This window comes from Ambystoma mexicanum, chromosome 3p (assembly GCF_040938575.1).
Source record: "Ambystoma mexicanum isolate Mex_15411 chromosome 3p, UKY_AmexF1_1, whole genome shotgun sequence".
Lineage (NCBI taxonomy): Eukaryota > Metazoa > Chordata > Amphibia > Caudata > Ambystomatidae > Ambystoma > Ambystoma mexicanum.
The window spans coordinates 342,331,921-342,351,909 of record NC_090925.1 but is presented as its reverse complement, the minus strand read 5'-3'; the positions used below and the strand labels follow the sequence as shown (position 1 = coordinate 342,351,909).

Sequence of the window (19,989 nt, the reverse complement as noted above, 5' to 3'; positions counted from 1 at the left end):
GTATGTGAGCAGATCTCCCATTGGTTCCTCTTCATTTTGGGGCAAAGGAGATTTTGGATAAGAAGGCTCCAAACACCCATACCATGTCGATCTCTGGAGTTCTCACTGAACAAAGGATAGGATCCAAGTATCCTGAAACTAAGAAGCCGGGTCGAGGAATCGCTGGTGACCCGCTGGAAGGTCTGGCACCCTGATCCCACTGACCCCTCTGCATCTGGTAGTCCTAGAAGGTCCGCCAGACGCTTAGAACCATTGGAATAGTGGGACCAACTATTCTTGACACCTTCATCAAACCCTGCAAGTAAGCCTTCTCGGATGTGTCCCTGGGCCAACCAGTGGGCTGACCAGCTTACGTGGGACCTTTGCTCCGATACCACCGCCGTTTCGAGGAGGCCCTTGAAACTTGGTACATCGCAAGCTCTGTGTTCATGGCACTCACACCGAATTTTATACACTTGGCGTCCCCAGGTTTGGACTAAAGAGCACCTGAACCAGAGTACACGCGGTTACTGTGCCGCCCAGCTGTGGTGACTAACTTTGCAAACTCATTGAAGCTGGGCCCCTCTGTGCCCTGAAGCATGCGACAGCGGAACTAGCCTGATCCATCCACCAGGCGCGGAGAAATCACCACTGTCCAGTTTGGGCATCAACGCTGTAACTTTGACGCTGAAAACCGCAGCGCCACAAGATTGCCGCCTTTGAACCTGCAAACAAAGTGGACTCGACTGCTGAAGTTTGGTCCGAAGTGCACCGGGGGTCGGTGAGAAATTGCAACCCTAACCGGTGGCCCCTAGCGCATCCATCCATTTTTACGCAGGAGTGGCCCAACTATTCCCAACTCTTGAAACCTGCTCTGCCCTCAAGGGGAGACCCTCCACAAATTGTGGGAACCTATTCTGCATCACCTCACCCCCCTTCCTGAACTGCTACAGCCCCTACAAAATACCCTGTTTTGCCCATCTGCACTACCGCGTGCACCAGCATCGCAAGTACATTTGAGCACTAGGCTCCTCATTTTAGGGATTGGACTGCCTTTCAGTTAGGATTGTGTTTGATGCAGAACTGCCTAAAGACTATTTGCACTACCCGCTTCCTTCCCTTTCTAGGTTGTGGACCCATTTCGTGCATTAACCCTTTAGGCCCCTTTGGTCTTGTATATACGTATTTTAGGAGGATTGTGTTGGCTTAGAAGTGTTACTGTGATTATTACTTTGTGTTGAACCTCAAATTTTAAATAAATGTATTTGCATTTTTAATGTATATACACCTGACCGGGAGTGATTTGTAAGTGTCCTTTACTCTGTGTGCTCGTTGAGGTCTTTCAGTCACCCTCACCATTCCTGAGACCTAGTCTTGACCGCCACCAATGCTACCTTGATTGGTCTGGCTTGTCCAGAAGGTTACCATGTTCCACAAAACTAGGCTGGCCTTCTGAACCTCTGCCCACCAGGTCAGAGTTCTGAAATCCGTTTTAACATCAGGTGAAAGTGCTGCAAGAGCTGCCTGTCCCTGTGTTGCGATTGATGCAGGAGAGTATTAGTGGTGTGTTCTCAGGGTGCAATTGATTAGGAGAGTATTGGGAAAAGCCATGTTTTAAGGGCCTTCCTCAATTTCAGGTCAGTGATGCGAATGTGTACGGGTAGGGAATTCCAGATGATTGGCGCTTGGACAGAAAAGGAGGTACCACCAAGCCTTGTGGAGTGTGATCACTAGGCAAAATGCTTTGTTTGCGAGATTAGGTTTTGTCTCAGAGGTATTCCGGGCTGGTGTTGTAGACTGCGCCGCGGGTAATACACATGGCTTTAAAAGGTAGTGCGTCAGGTGGGTGGGGGGGGTTGGGCGGGGCTTGGAGTGCCATCGATGTGGCTGCTCCCCTGAAGCCTGCCGTGAGGAGCCCACTGTGTTCATAAAAATATGCGGCTTTCTGTATCCCTCCAGGGCCCTCTTTACCCACAGGGTGGCCGGAACAGCTAGGGAGCCTGGGGGCCGAAGTGAAGGGCGTAACGGACAGGGCATCCCTAGCAATTTCGCCGCTTGCTGGCCGAAAGAATCCAAGATGGCGGGTGCTTTCACTGCCGAACCCAGAGGCGGCTCCGAGGGCCTCCGGGGTGGCCTTGGCTGCTGATAGCCCCCTGGACTGAAGACATGCTCCAGTGATCCCGCTCCTGGGGCTTGGAGCCCTGGTGGACCCGCTCCGACAGCCTCGGACCCGCCCAAGGGGGAGTCACCCGCGCAACCTCCTCCGCATCTGCGGCGGCTCTCCCCGGCAGGGTGCTCACTGCGCCCATTCTGTGGCCCTGCGGAGTGCAGTCCTCTGTGGAGCGAAGACCCAGCGGCAGCCTCGTCTTCTGCGGGTGGGGTCCTGAAGCAGGACACAACCCTGGCACCAGCGACGGAGACGACACGACTGACGCACGCCAAGGTAGGGCCCGCTGGGGGCTGGTGGCCAAGTCTTCCTCGAAGCGCTGCTCGGTGAGCCCGGCTCCAGCTGGCTCCCCCCCAGCAGCCCTCGGAGCTTCTCCATCTGCTACAGCTGCCACTCCGTGCCGGAGAGCGCTCGCCTGGACCCAGCCTGCGGGCCCACCTCCAGGGGCGACCGGCCCAATCCCCCACTTGACTCCTCTCCCCGTGGCTCTTCCTCTCCTTTCTAGTCCTCGCCCGGGCCTGGGCCTCCAACTTGGGGACTTCCAAGCCTGCATCACCAGCTGGGGCTTCCACCCCGGAGGATTTCTGGAGGGCCTGCCTCCCCTCCCTCCACCTACGGAACGGGTGATTCTACGCCACCCCCAACACGGCTTGGGGCTGCCCCCTGTGGGTTGAGTTCCAGTGACTGAATTCCTCCAGCCAACGTCCCCTCCTGGAAGAACCCAACGACCACCCGGTGCCAACCCTGATCAGACCTACCGCTTGGCTGGGTTGCCGGGCAGGTGGTGGAACCCGCAACTGCCCACCCGGGCGGTCGGCACGCCGGGTTCTGCCCCTACAACTCAGCACCTACAGCGGCCCACCCCCTCACCCAGTCCCCGTCTCCTGACCCTGGGTGACCCACTCCAGCAGCCTACAAAATCAACATCCCCCGGCCCAGAAAAGCCTCCCCAGAGTGGCACAATTTGGCTGCCCTGCCACGGCTTTCATCCGAAGAACTGTCACGATGTCCAAACAATCAAAGGCAAGCAAGAACGTGGACATAGCCACCATGCTATGCTTACAGCCCCTGGCAAAGGGAAGAAACTCGACCCTCCTGGGTCCACCTCCAAAGACCACCAAAAGGAAGGCGATCCTCCGGCCACTAGAGGGGACTTGCTAACATTCATGGCAGATATTAAGGCCGATTTAGGTCCTGCATGACCGAACTCTCTAGCAAGCTGGAACAAACTGACCACAGAGTAACTGAGGTGGAGCAAAGGCTGGGGGAGATCGAGGACCGCTCCCAGGACCAGGTGACCACTCAGTGACATTTAACAAGCAGTCAGGGCCCTTCAAGATAAATACGAAATCCTGGAGTTCAAGCAAGAGGACTTGAAAAATAGGGTCTGCCGCAACAACCTACGAATCCGTGGGGTCCAGTCCTCAGCCCCCGATCAAAAACTCCCCGAATATGTTGGGTGGGGGTGGGGGGTATTCTTCCAAGCCCTTCTCCCCAGCCTAGATAAATCCCTACTATTGCTGGACTGCACCCACAGACTGCGCCCACGTCAGGGGGTCGCCACAGACCTTCCCCCGGACGTCATCACCAGGGTCCACTTCTCCACAAAAGAGGCCATCTCTGCCATCAGCCGCTCAAAAGACATCTCCTTCCAAGGCTCTCCTCTTCAGATCTACCAGGACCTCTCGCTCCTGACCCTCCAAAGGAGAAAAGCACTCCGGCCTTTAGCTCTCTTTCTGCAGGAACGCCAGGTCCGGAATAGATGGCTGTTTTCGACAGCCCTGCAATTCTCATAATTGTGTCCTTCGGAGGGTGAGCCACCTGGAGGATGCCAGCAAGATTATGAACTCATCCTCCCCTGGGGATGTCTCCTCCGGAACCTCGGAAGCGACGGGGACCCTGGAGCCCGTCCCCTCCCCAAAGCCCAGACGTCCCTCATGGTCGTGAGCCTCACGAAACAGAAGGAGGTGATGGGCTCTCAGACCGCCCCATATAAATCATTGCCACTCCGTCAGACTCTGCGCCTAGCTTCCTCTACAATGCCTCCCTAGTCTGACATAGCCGAGGATTGTTGTCTGACGCGGCGGGCTCTCTCACGGCCCATGCCCATTCCAAGGTTTGCTCCACCTCTATGTCCTTGGAAATCCTTGTTAAACTCATGACTTGGTTGGCCCAGTTGGCCTGGGGTTTGGCCGCGCTCACAATGCCGAGCACCCCGCCAGTAAAAAGAAATTGGCCTCCCGTTGGAGGCCATTGTTAAAACCCCAAGAGCAGGACAACATGCACCTATTCCCCTTCCATGATGGCGGATAGCTGGCTCCCCTCCGGCCTCCTCCCACCAGAGCAAGACACAACCAAGGTACAGCCCACGGAGTGCCGAACACTACAGTGCCTTTCACTGAACGTCAACTGGCTGAATTCCCCCTCCAAACCCAAGTCAATCTTACAGAAACTACAAGACGGGGGGGCTGGAGTAGCAATGCTCCAAGAGACGCATCTCCTCCCAGCGGACCAGGGGCGCCCAAGGTCCCGCTCATACCCACTCCAATTCTTCGCCTCAGGAGGTTCCAAGAGGGGTGGCACGGCGATCCTCTTTGGGAAAGACCTTCACCCCCGGATCTTGGACTCAATTACATGCCCAGCAGAGGGCCGTTTCGTGGCAGTCAAATGCCTCTTACTGGGAGACCTCTACACTTTTGTCTCAGTCTATGCACCCAACTCAGGTCAAAGCTTCTATGATTCTCTGGGCACCTCCCTCTCTGGCTTCACAGAAGGCCAGACAATAGTAAGGGGGTGGGGGGGAGGGGGGACTTCAACGGAGTGCCACACCCCACCAGAGACAAATCTCACCCCCCCCCCCGGGGAATTTCACGCAGGCCCTTAGCCTCCTACGCTTATTTAGAACTCTGGAGGTGGTGGACTCGTGGTGGGTGCTCCACCCCACAGAGAGACTTCTCTTTCTTTTCCCATGTCCACCAGACCTTCTTGAGGATCGACCTCCTTTTAACCTCGCCCCACATGCGCACTTATGCCAATGAGGTCTCCATCGGCCCTGTAATCTTATCGGATCACGCGCCAATCGTTATGGAACTCCGAACCTGGGACCCCGAAGCCAACCCCACACGCAGATGGTCACTCTACGACCCGATTCTCAATGACATGCTGATCAGAGACAGGATCGCAACCACCATCAAGAACTTCCTCGAGGAGAACCCGGTCACAAACATCCTGACGAACAACTGGGACGCAATGAAAGCAGTGATCAGGGGAGCCCTGATAGCACAAGGGGTGGCATTTCACCGGAACCGCCGACACGCTTTAGAAGGGGACCTCCAAAGAGAAGAGGACACCCAAAAGCAGAAGGGATGGTCTCCCAGGACCCAACGGGCTGTCCGCACTGCCAAAGAGAAAATGGAGGCCCACTACAATGAACACACGGCACAGCTAATGGGCAAAACCAGGCAATTCTATTATGCCAAGAGTAATAAGGCTAATAAGCTGCTAGTGGCTAAATTGGCCAAAATTAGACGGACCAACACCATCACGGGGCTCCGCGACCCACAAGGGAGGATGCATTAGTCGGAGCCAGAAAAACAACGGTTGGCCGCAGACCACCTAGCCCAGGTGTTAAATGCTCCCCCAAGGGACCGGTCCAAACAAGAGGAATACCTACGGGGGGCGGCCTTGCCGCGCCTGTCAGCTGCAGCAAGAGAGCCTCAAGGCACCAATCACGGGGGAAGAGGTCGAGGAAGCCATTAAATCCCTCAAGTCGCGGGCCCGGATGGGTTCTCCTCAAGATTTTACAAAGTGTTCAGGTCCCAACTAATCCAGCCTGATGGTGTCTCTTTTCAACTCATTCAAGGAGACAGGCTCCATGACCCCCTCAATGCAGGAGTCTATTACTGTCCTCCTCCCCAAGCCTGAGAAAGATCCGAGAAATCCAGCCTCGTATAGGCCCATTGCTTTGCTGAACATAGACGCCAACTTTTACGCTAAGATCTTGGCCAACCGGCTGTCTCATACCCTTCCGGCCCTGATCCACCCCGATCAAAAGGGCTTCATCCAGAACAGAGCGGTGGGGGACAATATCAGAATAACCCTGAACTTGGTCGACATCGCCCACCGAAACTCCCAAGGCCTGGCACTGATGGCCTTAGACGCCACTAAAGCTTTCGACAGGGTAGACTGGTCATACATGCAGCTCACCCTGCAGGCCTTTGGCCCGACCTTCCGCTCTATGATACTGGCAAACTATAAATCCCCTAAAATCCTCTTAAGGATCAACGGCTCCCTATCGGCTCCAATCCCCATGACCACTTTCACTCCTTCTCTTTGCTCTACGATGGAGCCTTTTGCCCAAAGAATCCGGTGGAACAAACTCATCAAGGGTCCCCAGGAAGGGCCATCCCAACACAAAATTGCATTATACACCGACAATGTCCTCTTGACACTAGGAGCCCAACTCCTCGGCTAATCACGCTCTGGCGGAGATAACCAACTTCAGGATGGTCACAGGGTTCACAGTCAACTCTCCAAATTGGTTGCCCTGGGCATTGGTCTCCACCGGGAGGAACAAGAAGCACTGACCAGGCTGTGCCCGATCAAATGGAAGAGTCGCGCTATCCCCTATTTGGGGGTCCACATTACAGCTAACCCAAATGACATACCAGACAAACTTTCCCAGATTGTTCCAGGAAGGGGACCTAAAGTGATGGGCGACTCAGGAAATCTCATTAATGGGAAGGATCACAGCAGCCAAAATGAACCTGCTTCCAAGATTCCTCTATGATTGCTCCTCCCTCGAAGTGGCCATCCCAAGGCCAGCTCTCCAGGACCTCCAGAAGAAAATGCTGAAGTTCATATGGAAGGGCAAGAAGGCTAGAATCCCCCACAAAACTCTGATTGGCAGCTCGAGACTCGTAGGACTGGGGATCCCCGATCTTCAGGCCTACAGGGCGGCAGCGCAGCTAGCACACGTCCATGCTTGGCAGGTGATCACAGACCGCCCTAGATGGGTGGAACTGGAGCAGGCGCAACTACCACTCCCCCTTGCGGTTTCTCCCGCATATTCAGCCCGCCCTGAGAGATCGCTGGAAAACTCTCCTCCTAACTACCAAACACACACTAAGCTCATGGGACTGGGCTTTGAAACAGAAGGGAATCCCGAGAGGGCTGAGCCTGCTGTCCCCCATTTTTCAGAACCCCAGCTTCTCCCCGGGAATGATCCCTCGCAATTTCCAGAACTGGATCGACAGAGGCCTTGAGACCCTGCAACAGCTATACGCCAGGGAATCTCCCTGCACCTTTGAGCAATGTAAGGCAGAGTTCCAACTACAGGAAAGGGACAGGTTTTCCTACTGCCAACTTCGGCACTGGTGCTCTCACCCCTTGACCCTAGGGGCTGCCACTCGCCCCCTTTGTCCCCTCGAACTGACGCTTAAGGATCTTCCATCCCGGAGCCTTATCTCGACCCTGTACAGAAGCTTCCTGGGGGACTTCCTAAGCACAAGAACGTGATGCATGGCCCAATGGGAGGCCGACCTGGGTCGCCCGATATACGACCAGACCTGGGTGGACATATGGTCACGCACCTACTCCTCCTCCACTTGCAAAACCAATAAAGAATGTGCATATAAGTTGATGCTGCGATGGTACTACCCCCTCATCATATGAACCCGCGAGTGGACCAATCCTGCTGGAGGGGTTGCCCCCAGCCGGGCTCCTTCCACATGTGGTGGACCTGCCCAAAGATCCGGCAATTCTTGGAACGGTGCCTGGCAATGATAAAACAAATCACTGGGATAACTCTCCCCCTGGAACCCGAATACCGTCCTTCTGGGGGTTCCGTCTCCGAGTTTTCCCCCGTACTGGAAACAGAGTGAAACTGGTAACCCAATGCCTCCTCGCAGGCAAAATCGTGCTGGCCCGCTTCTGGAAGTCTCCGGACGGCCCATGTATGGCCCATTGGTGGGGGAAGCTGTGGGACATCCTGATTGCAGAAAAAGTGACTGCAGCAAGAGCGAGAGTCCTGCACCGCTTTCAGAATGTATGGGCCCCGGCAGCAATTCCCCGTCCTAACTTTCAAACCGATTGACGCTCGATCGGTCCTGGGGGACCAGAGGCTCACCTGAGAGGGGGGGGGGTGGGGGTGGGAGGGCGGCAGAAAAGTTGAAAGCTTGGGAGGTGGCTGAAGGGAGTACAATTGTCATGCATTGTTGTAATTGTCCTGTCTTGGTTTAAAATAAACATGATGTTAAATAATTTAAAAAATAAATATTAAAAAAATAAAATGTAGTGCGTCTGGCAATAGGGAGCCAGTGGAGGACTCTCAGGGAAGGGCTGATGTGTTCTCTGGCAGGCAGATTAATGAGTAGACATGCTGCCGCCTTTTGGATTCTTTGGAGTTTCCTTAGTTGGGGTGCAGGGCTCCTAGGTAGAGGCAGTTTGCGTAGTCAAGGCGGGACAGGTTGGTGGCTCTGAAACGGTGGGGATAGGTGAGGTAGGGGAAAATCTGCCTGAGAAACCGTAGGTGGAAGAAGCCAGTTTTGGATACGCTGGTGGTGTGTTGGGTGAGGGATAAATCTGAGTCCAACTCACATCCAAGGTTTTTTACCATGTTACAGGGTGCCAATGTTTGCCCTAGTGGTTTGGGCCACAGGACTGTTTGGGGCAGGAGCGTCGTTTTCCTGCAGGCTAGGATTTCGGTTTTCCCAGGGTTGAGGATGAGGCGAGTGGTCGTCATCCAGAGGTCAGTTTCAGAGAGGCACGATGACTCGTCCGGGCTGCCAGCGCATTCGGAATTTTGTGGATGATCTGGGCATCACCTGCGTAGTTGTAGCAGGTAGGTTGTATGAGCAGATTGGAAGTTGAAGATTGGGGGTGATGTGGATGCTCTTTTGGGGGGGGGGGAGACACCTTTACATGCTGGTTGTGATATGGATGTTAACTGGTTGAGGTGCATGATTTGCGACCGATCAGAGATAAAGGATGAGATCCACAAAAGGGCTGTGCTTTTAATTCCTAGTGTTTGTAGTGTGACTAATAGAATTGAGTGATCAATGGCATGAAAGGCTGCGGAAAGATCTAGCAGGATGAGAACCGCGCAGTTCGGCTGTTCTTTTTAGGTCGTCCCAGGTAGATACTAGGGAATATTCTGTTCCCCTAGTGGTCTGAAGCCTGATTGCGCTGGGTCTAGGAGGTTGATGGCTTCGGCATATTGGCCAAGCTGTTCGTAAGCAGTGCGGTCCATCAGTTTGGCAATGAAACGTGTATTGAAATAGGGTGGTAGTTTTGGGGGAGGCATGGGTTTGGGTTTGATGTAGGATGTTTTCAGGGCTCTTGGGAAAGATCCCGATGCGACTGATTAAGGATTGTGCATGCGACGTCACCTGCACAGGTCGCAGTTATTTCTTTGAGCATGGAGGGTGGGCATGGGTCTTCAGAGGAGCCCGACGGGCGGCTGACTGCTACAAGCGAGAGGAATTGATGGGAGAGAATGACTCAAAAGAAAATTGAGAGTGTGGAAGGGGGGGGGTTTGGGCAGAGGACTGGTCGAGTGGGAGGTGGTAGTAGATGTTTTAGTGATAGAGGTGTGTCTTTCGTTGGCCGCATTGTAGAAGTGAAGCAAGAGGGTGTCGCATAAGCTTGGCGTGGGCAGGTGCGAGCATGAGGGGGATTTGAATTGTGCTACGATTGTTTGCAGTTCCTTACTTGGGTTACGAGCATTTTGGATTTGTTTCCCACAGAATGATTTCTTGCTTTTTCCGATCTGTACATTCTGGTTGTCCTTGCTAGGGCAGTTTTGTTTTGGGCTGACGGGTCGGCTCTCCAGGCCCGTTCCAGCTGGTGCTTGATAGTTTTCACCCCAATCTCAAACCCCTTTTCGATTATGAGGGGCAGTAGAACTGTCCAAGTAGCACACCCTGAATGTGCCATTCTTCCCCAGCTAGAAGCCTCGTTTCCTGCAATATCACAATGTCCAGACCCAACTTCCGAAATTCCATGGCAACAAGAGCCAGCATGGTAGGTGAATTCAAACCTTTTACATTGAATGTCCCTACAAGGAAATGACTAACCCCCTCCCCATTTGTGCTACCCCCACCAATGTAGACCAAACATTTCTCACAACAATCCCCTTATAGAAAGTACTCCTCAATGATGTGACCAGACCCAACCTGCCTCATCCCATCTACACTGTAACCCCCACCCCTCAGGCATCACTAATACTCCCCTTCCTGACACCCATCAACAAATGGGCCACTAGGTGAAGCACCCTCTACCTAATAAAACAACCCCCTCCTCCCTCAATCTCAAACTACAATCACCCTGTCCATATCACAATGTGACGTCACCACTGCGGGCATACCCAGCCTCTGAAACACTCTTCCCCCAGGACCCCTTTTACGTGGTGGACCACCTCTTGGACTGCAAACCCCTCCCTCCCCAGCAAGGGTGTGTGGGGGGGGGGTAAGTTTCCCCTCATACTACGCTTCTTCCATAAAGGACCTATGTCGCTACCATCCCTGCAGTGATCCTACAGTCCGTCACAAACATCAAAAATCAAGGCAAGCGGATATGTTCGCCGGTATCTACTCCCTCGTACTGGATGTCTGGGAGGTATTTAGCTCAGTCCAGTACTACAGCCTTTTCCAGATAATGGTGCGAGTGGACCACCACTGACCTGGGACCTTTGCCCCAACCACCTCAACCCTTAGGCGCTCTGTCTAGTTTTACCTCTTTACCACCCTCTTCGAAAAAGAGGACGTTTGCAATTGCCTTGATCTTTTTTCCACCTCTACAGCAGTTTCCCCCTCTCTGTTCCTTAAGGCCGAGGAGCCTCATTGTTCCTCCTATCAGCTTTACAAATCATCTGACTTCAGCCGGACTTCTTCCACTTTGGTTTCCAAGTCCAACAGCATAGCATCGTCATATCTCATCTCTAACAGATCTACATTCATTTGATTGTTCTCCATACCCTGCACTTTATTTTCCAATGAAGCCACTGCCCCTCAGATCAGAAATTGAGGTTTGAATGTCCCCCCCCTAAACCCCTTGATTTCCTGCAGAATGCCTTGAATTTTATCTTTAGTGGCTAAGGACAATGGGCTTCTACCTGTGCTCCTCCCATCCAGCTTGCCGTGGAAGAGCCCCACAGAACCATACAAACGATTCAATCAAGACATCCCACCACTTCATGCCCCCTCTTCTACACCTAGACACTGGTTGAGTACAGAACGCATAGTCACGACTGCTCTGGGGGCTTTCCTAGGAGCCAGCAGCACTGGTCCACCCAACCTGAGGGTCCTTCACACTACCTCTCGCTTGCCCTCTGCATTTTCCACCAGACAACAATCGGCTTTTCCAGGACAGGAGATGACAGCGGTTAAGGTGCAGCCCTCTGGACTACTGGGACCTTTCCATGGGTCACTGCCTTCTCCCTCCACCGGTAGAGTGCCTATGCCGGCACAAGGTTGAGTCTTCAACACTGGGTTGCTGATCGAACCACCTGGAGGAGAGGTGGGGCTGTCTCCAATGGTGCTCTCTTGTCCAAGCCTTGACCAATGTCTCCTACTCCGCTCCCCCGGGTGTCCTCAGCATCAGAGCATTCCGGCCCAGGCCCTACAATGCTGACTTGAGTGCTGCATCCACAACAATCCCCACCCCCCCAGTGCAATATCTGGGCACTTCCTACTCCAGCTTCCGCTCTACCACTACACGGGCCGTGATATGTTGGCCCGGATCCCCTGCACTCCAAAAATCAACAATCTGGAGCCCAGCATAAACAGGGGTCCAGACACTCCAGATGCAAGCCGAAATCAGGGGTCAGCGGTCTGCTATCATAATCCCTGACTGGGGATCTGTCAGAGCTCCTATTCACGCCACCTAGTGGTCTCCAATCAAACCCCATTTTTATCTGATGTATTGCTTTTTGGTCAATGTATAACTCCACAACAAGCTTGCAAATAAGACTAGCATGCAACAATATTTAAATTTGCAAGTTGCATAAAACAGGAACCACCAAGAAGAATCATCCACCAACAGAACAAACATGCAACGTATACTATAGTATATTCAAAATAAAAGGGTAACACTATACTAGTTGTGCCCGGCATATCATACATCAATCTAGCACTTGTGCTCTACCCATTACTCCACTGATAATGGACATTGTTTTGTTATATGGAATTTCTTCCACTCAGGAGGGTCTACAACCACGTTTTAGCTCACTGCACCCTTACAGAGGCGGAACACCATTTGCTTATCAATCTGGTCCCACCCGCAAGGGCAGTCCAGCAATGAAATGCTAGGCAGCTTTCCTCTGAACAAGAGTACCATAAGCAACCCAACATGTTTTGGCCTTGTTGGGAAAGGGTTGGTGATATAAAAATGGGGTTGTAGACCCTCCAGAGAAGAAATTCCATAGAACATGTTACTTCAACCATGTACGCTCTAAGTAGAGGAGCTCCAAGTAACCTGGGGTAATCCACAGAGACCCAAAATGACAAACACGGGCCAGGGGTTGCTGAAAGTACTCTGTTCAGGGGGAGCATGGTCTAGCATTTCAGTGCTGTACTGCCCTTTGCCCTTATGGGTGCTAACGGACCAGACTGATATGAGCAGCGCGCGGTTGAAGACACTGAAGTGGAAGAAATTCCATAGACCAGGTTATTTTAACCATGTTAGTTTTCAGTAGAGGGGCTCCCAAATTTGAGAAAACATCATTGGTTTTAGATCACATGACCTATATTACAGTTATAAAAAAAATAATGCTACACTTGTCTCAGAGAAAATTACATCAAAACTGTAGAGGATATTTCCTATTTTAATCTTTCGATATACACCTGTAAGACAGGCGAGGAGACAAATGGCACCAATGGAGGCTTTGGTATTCTTGCTTTATATAAAAGCAACGTTTTTTGGGAACATAAGAATGACTGTTCCATACAAGGGTAAAATGCTGATCGCAAAAACGCACCCAACTAATTCTAACTATAAACCATATATAGTAATTTCAGATGGCGTTGGGCACTACAGAGAATACAACAGCTGAACAATCATTCCTTTGGGGTCATAGGGCGGTTCTCGTTTCTAAAAGTCATGCTGACTTTTAAAAAGCAAAGGCTGTCCCCCAATATGGGTCTGTAAGCATGCCCAGTTACCAATTTGCAGGCATCTTTAAAAAGTGCTATAGGCACAGGTGAATAAGGCATTTCAACTAAGCCACACATGGCTCACCGCCACCTGGTAGCAATTCCTCAAATCCCCCCCACCCGTCTTCAGCGTCACTGATCAAGGTACTGTGGGCATGAAAGTTTATTCAAAAAGCATGTGCTGTATATAAAGGCATGCGTTGATCCAAAAGAAAAGATCAATTCAGCTAACAAAGTCACTATAGATGCTAGGACAAATGCAGGCCATGTGTAGTTTGTACTTCTGTAGTATTGCTCTGGTACTACTTTGTGAAAATAAAGACCAGTCTACTCAACTGAACGGGACTTGTATACATTCCAATGCTTAAGAAACCAATTATTTTTTTCTGCAGGTTATGTTGCTAAATTTATCTGGAACTATTTGCTATAGTTTGGTTAAACATGTTACTTTTCTTCCTATGGTTGCCAACATTTCATCAAACCTTTAAGCCACCCCCCATGGTGTCAATGTATTGCCCGAGTGCTCACAACATCCTAAAGCTCTACCCAGTCTGCCTTACCCATTGATCCAAGCATGTGGGTCCCAAAACATGTTTATGCCAAGCCACACTTGAATAAAAGTAACTTTGGATGCCCTCTCGCACACATCTTCAAATGCCAGATTTCCTTTTATTTACTATTAAAGGCGGTCACCATCCTCCAATATGAAAGAGGTCCTCTTCAACGCCCGTTCTAAAGGACATCCTTGGGCCCCATAATCGGTGCCGGGGACGGGCAAGGACCAGTGCAGCCCCACGATTTGAAGACCGCTGGTCCAAGCATCGTCAGGGTGGCAACAGAAGTATGCAATATAGCCCATGTCTAGGAGCTATATAGCACATACATTATTACAATTAAACCCCGTTCCACTAGTCCAGAGGACGGACCATGCTGATCATTGGAATGTATCCACACCCTAGACAACGAAATCCCCCCCCCTACACATTCTGTATAATAGTCCCAACAGCCCTATAGACCCCAAATTATGCTAAGCATCGCTGGGATAACTAAATAGCTACACATATAATGCCCAGAAAAATCAAAAACGTGCACATCACCCTGAATAGACACATTACTGTGGTTGTCAAACACTAAACTTCAAAATTCCCACTGTCATATGTAATGTCTACTGTCATCTGTTGAAAATACAATAATACTTTTTCAACTCAAAATTCCGCGTCAACCTGCCTCCAAACTAACACCGTTTATTCTCTGCCCTGGAATCAATGTTCACGGGTAGTTGTCAAGCAACATGAGCCCCCCCACCAAAAAACACAACGATGACAATTGCTCTGAACACTACCACTCCAAGAAAAATGCCGCAATCCCGCCCTTATAATTATTGCTAGGTGCCCACTTGAACCAAATCTGTACCTATAGCAATCCTTAATAGGGAACGTATTCTTGGTGCACACACAGGAACCGAGGTTGTCAACTGTTATCACTATTACCAAGCATGTGCCAAAATGACATTTTGAGCAAAGATGTGAGAGCTACATGTCTGCAGCCTGCTGTCAACATCTTAATCATGTTTAGGGTGCCGCGTACCCCAGGACTTTTAGGCACTTGCTCTGGCCGGTATTAACAGAGTTAATTACTCCGCCACTTGCACAAGTGAAGTCTCCAATATCTCTTCACACCTGTCCTCCTCTTCCCCTCTGACAGGCGTCACTACCCCCGGTTTGCCCACAGCACATGAAGTCCCTCGTCTATTGCCATTGCTTTCTCCCTGTAGTTAAACATTTCGGGAACTCCCACCATTCCTGCAGGTCTCTCGTCCCCATGCCCGGCTTCTCAACCCCGTTACCTGCCACCTCTCCCCCGCCCCGCGGCCTCCGCTTCCTGCCGGGCTCACACAGACAATATGGCGAAGCCACACACCGCTCGGCCGACAGCCGCAGGAACCAGAGCGAGGCCGACAGGAAACGGAAACGTTCTCGCCCGCCATTTTTCCCCACGTCTGGGATTCCGCCGCCATCTTGTGGTTGGATCAATCCTCATACCGTTACGTTTTGAGATGAGTACGAAAACTCGCAAGGTTAGGCCTAGCAGAAAATATGGGACCGAGAGCGGTGACTGGAAAATGATGACCCTGAGTGGTAGAGCAACACGACCCTCAAGGTTCAGCCCGTACCTTGACTCTGCCAACCATAAAAGTGACATCGTTTGCGCATGGGCCACTACCGTTATTTAAATTGCAAGTGGCAGCCATTTTTAGTCGGGTTGTTACGGGAGCCCTAAAAAAAGAGCAGATGAATTACTACGCAAATAGCGATTGTCGGATGGTTTCAAGTATTTTGAAATACACATACATTCAAATGTGTGAATGATTTATAAGAGGAAAGTAAATGTTTTCAAAAAAGTGCGTAACGTTAAGAACAAAATCGTTTGTTATTTTTCATATTAACTCCGTGAACTCTGAAATGCATTTTCGTATTTAAGATTTTATCTTCATAATGTATTTTATAATGTGCTGTTTAGGTGGCGTATGTCCCCATAGTGGGAGCTTGGTCTTGGTGCCCGATTGTCCGTCTTCCATTACTCCTCCACGTGTTATTGCAGGCAGGTCACGGAAGTAAGCTTGTCAACGTACCCTATTGGATGATAGGAGAAATGATTTGAAATCATCGACAGATGGCCGAATTACTTAAGTCATCTTCATTATTCTCAGCTCTTCTCTTCCTCCACAGAGTACTGAAGATTAACTGTAAGTAATCAGGATTTACCTTTATGTACCTCTTTACATTCACCGTACTTGTGAGCTATACCAACTCTTTGAGATGCTTGGGTCCAAATAACCACTCAGACCAAAGATGCCATGCACACCTACTGATCACACATGGCCCACACAGTATAAGAAATGCACAGCCACAGTGTATGTACTGTGTCAACTGGTATCCACCACTGTTCTGACGCCCCTTTTATTCAGACCTCATTATGCTGTGAGGACAAGGGTTCTTAAAGGCACACCACCACAACTATTACCAATTTATTAGCCACCTTTGACTAAGACATGGGAATTCAGAGTAACACTACACTCAAATACCTGTCCCAAAGCCACCAGCCATCTGTATAAATTAAACTGTAGTATTTCATACATGCCAGGTGGGAGCTGCAAAGGACGTCGAAGCCGGCGGGTGAAGCTGGTGAGCTTACCAGGTAAAGGTGGGACACCAAACTGCCCCTTACCCTTTACCTCGAGGGTACCAAAGAACGCCACAAAAAGCCGGTGAGTCCTAACGAGGGAGATTGAGACACCGGGGTCCTTTGGCAATGCTATCAAAGAACGTTGAAGGACAGTGGAGTGAATGAAAGAGAATATGAGATTCAATATTACCGAAAGAAAATAGAGGTGAATGTAAGAAAGCCAAGTTTACAAGTGTGTAAAAGAAATTACATACAAATCCTGACAGAAGAGTACACCAGGCAGAGTTAAGTTTGCAAGTGTGTAAAGTGAATTACATTAAAAGCCCTGGCAGGAGAGTATACCAGGCAAAGCCACATTTGCAAGTGTGTAAAGTGAATCACGCTAAAAGCCCTGGCAGGACCAGAGGGTGCGGAAAAGCAGATGGTTCTATGCACACCTCTTCACTTGAGGGCTGAGCCCCCCACCTCCCCCAAGAAGCCCCTAATGGTGGAAAACACACTCCTGGCTCGACGGGGGATATTAGTGTGCACCCCCCAGTCCAACTTGCAAGACCGAGGGTGCAGGAAATCATCTGAAACTCTATGGCTGCAGACCGCCCAGAGTTTCACGGCAGCAGGAAAGAAACACACTGCAGTGCAGGGAAAGGACGGCTCCCGTCATCCCGTCACCCATATGACCAGACGCCCCCCCAATTCTCGGGGGGGGGCACAGAGGGGGCAGCGGCAGACCTGAGATGCATCCACTAGGGGGGCTGTGAATCGAAGCCCCCCCACCGAGAGAGGAGGAACACTGGATGATACAGGCAGAGTGTGAGGGCCGCAGTGAGGGAGTGGGTTGCTGATTTATTTTATTTTATATTTTGTTTATTTATTTGTAATGCGCCAGTAATCCACAAGTTTCGGGGCGCAGAGACATGGACACAAAGACAAACAAGAAAGTGACGAGACAGTTCCTAATGAAATTAAAGGGTTAGTGGGTCAAGGATGACGAGGTCAATTAAAGAGATACGTTTTTACTACCTTACGAAAGCGTAAGTAGTTAGGTTCTTTCCTTATGTGGACTGGTAGGTTGTTCCAGATACCTGCTGTAATGACTGGGAAGGATTTTCCCAGACCGGACCTACGTTTATGTGGCATCACTGCGATCCTGTTTTGATCCGTGGATCTTAAGACACGGCTTGGAACATAAGGACGTACTTTGGATTTTAGGTAGCCTGGTGCCTTCCTGTGGATGCATCTGTGGGCTATTGTAAGCGCCTTGAAGTGTGTTATACTCTCCACTTTGAGCCAGTGTAATTCCTTCCTGGAGTTACTGATGTGGTCTGATTTAGATTTGCCTTTGATTATCCTAACTGCGTTATTTTGGATAATCTGGAACGCCTGTATGCTTTTTTTGTTGGCTCCTAGCATAAGTGCGTTCCCGTAATCTAATCGAGAGAGGACGGTTGCTCTGGCCACTGTGGCACAGTTGTTCTCTGAAAGGTACGGTCTTATGGCTCTGAGGAGTCTCAAGTAATAATTGCATGTTTTTTTTATATACTGAGTCTGGGCTTCTGCTCCTAGGGATGCTTCCATCATCATGCCCAAGGTTTTTACCTTCTCAAGTACTTTGATGTTGGCGTCTTTGATCTTAAAGTTTAGTCATGGGGCAGCGAGTTTCTGGCTTGGGTGGATCCAAAAACTATCAACTCGGTTTTGCTGCCGTTCAAGCACATCCAGTTGGAATCCATCCATTTTTCTATGATGTTATATATTCTGATGAGATTGTCGTTGTCCGTTTTATGGTCCCTGCTAAGTGCGCATCATCTGCATAGTTGGTAAAGAATATATCTGCCTGATCTAAAATGTAGCATAGGTATCTAATGTAGAGATTGAAAAGCAATGGGGACATGCTGGCTCCCTGGGGAACCCCGGAGAGGATCTCTCTTTCCATGGAAAATTTGTCTCCCCAGTGGACTCGAGATGTCCTGTGTTTTAGAAAGGACATTATCCATGTTTTTGCCGCTTGTGAGCAGTTTTGCAATCTATCATGTGCATGTGTAGTGCAATGGAGTAGCTAGAAGGAAGATTTTGGTTTCTCTGTGTGACACTTTGGTGACACGCAATCATGCCGATATTATCAGTGTTCATTGCGTGGGGAAAATGGCGCAGGATGTTACACAACCTTCAGTGCCGTTTGCGATGAAGGAGGCACTTGCCCAGTTCATGAGTTTTGTTTTCCTTGTGACCTGAGTAGCAAAATACGGATCAGGAAGATCCCTACATCAGATTGCTTTTTCGATCCCGACACTGATAAGGGTTCGTCATTTTTTAACGAACAGGGGAACGGAGCCTCTGTATAAACAAAACAGATCTCCAAAATTTCCCCCCCAAAAAATAGGAGTAACCTCTGAGGACTAGCCATCCCTGACTAGTCAAGGTTGAGGTCTAATACTCTATGCTTTTAACTAGTTGTAAATTCCAAAAAACGCAAATAAAGATTTAACTGTTTATCTGGAAAACAACGCAGAAAATAAACTTCAAACTGTGCGGATCCCTGAAGGCACAAACTCAGCAATCTAAAAACCATGGATTCATTCCTAAAGAGAAGCAATACCAAAATGGATGTGACTCGAATTTGAATTGGTAATAATGTGTACTGCAGAATTGAAAGCACACATAGCAATAAAGACAAGAAGTACACCTCAATATGCCTGTTTGTTCCCCCCACATGCTTACTAAAAATGTCTCAGGGGGGATCGTAAATTCACCACATGCCCCACTCGGCTACCCCACACAAACAATCTGGCCCCCTGTAGACACCTTCTGAGGTACATTCGGCCCTCTGGCAAAACTAGTTGTGCATCCCTGGCATAGGTGAAGGGTGTTAGGGAAAATTCTCATTTTATGGCTAATTTCCCTTACCTAGTGAGTCCCCCAGCAGCTTTGCTGCATTTCTGGAGTGTATTTTTATCACTTGGTAAGAGTGTGAGCTTTTCCCCCACTCTTACCCCTATTTTGCCATGTGTCTTTTACCTGTTTTTATGATTGTGGACTCTGAAGTACACCACTTCAGTAGTCCCCTTCTTTTGTGTGTTACACAGCACCTTCAGTGCAGTGACACAAGGTAGTCTTTTAGACTTCCCACCGACTCAATTTCTGGGGCTGACTACAGTTCCCCAGAAAAGGGTAAAGTTGCCATTAACTTTACTTAGTCAATTTACCACAGATCAGTACACCCCATCTTCCATGGAGTACTGGAAAGGGTTACTTCATATCCCTTTTGTATCTGTACCTCCTACAGCATTGTTTCGCTCTTTTAACATTTAGACTTGGCTGGTGGCAGTGGTATCTACCCTAATTTATCTACCGCGATTATACTGTATAAATGTGGTATTGTTTTAGGCTATTATATTAGCCTCGAACTTAAACCCGCTTGACCAAATACTTTTTCTTTTGGCTCTGGTCGGTTTTATTCGCCATTTCTTTTTGTTAAAGTCCTTCTTGTGTTTTACTTTGCGTGGCAAA

At 50.0% G+C, this 19,989-nt stretch overlaps 1 protein-coding gene across 2 annotated transcripts in view; it reads right to left on the bottom strand.

Moving 5' to 3' along the window:
• The window catches only part of CSNK2A1 (casein kinase 2 alpha 1), a 373,872-nt gene extending 358,571 nt beyond the window's left edge, over positions 1-15,301 (bottom strand). The window contains exon 1 of one of the 2 annotated variants that reach the window (XM_069650948.1): positions 15,143-15,301. In XM_069650948.1, the coding sequence (XP_069507049.1) occupies positions 15,143-15,283 (141 nt within the window). In that variant the 5' untranslated portion in view covers positions 15,284-15,301. The remainder of the gene's footprint in view (positions 1-15,142) is intronic. The other variant, XM_069650949.1, reaches the window with a different exon arrangement.
• Between the last annotated feature and the right edge of the window lie 4,688 nt (positions 15,302-19,989).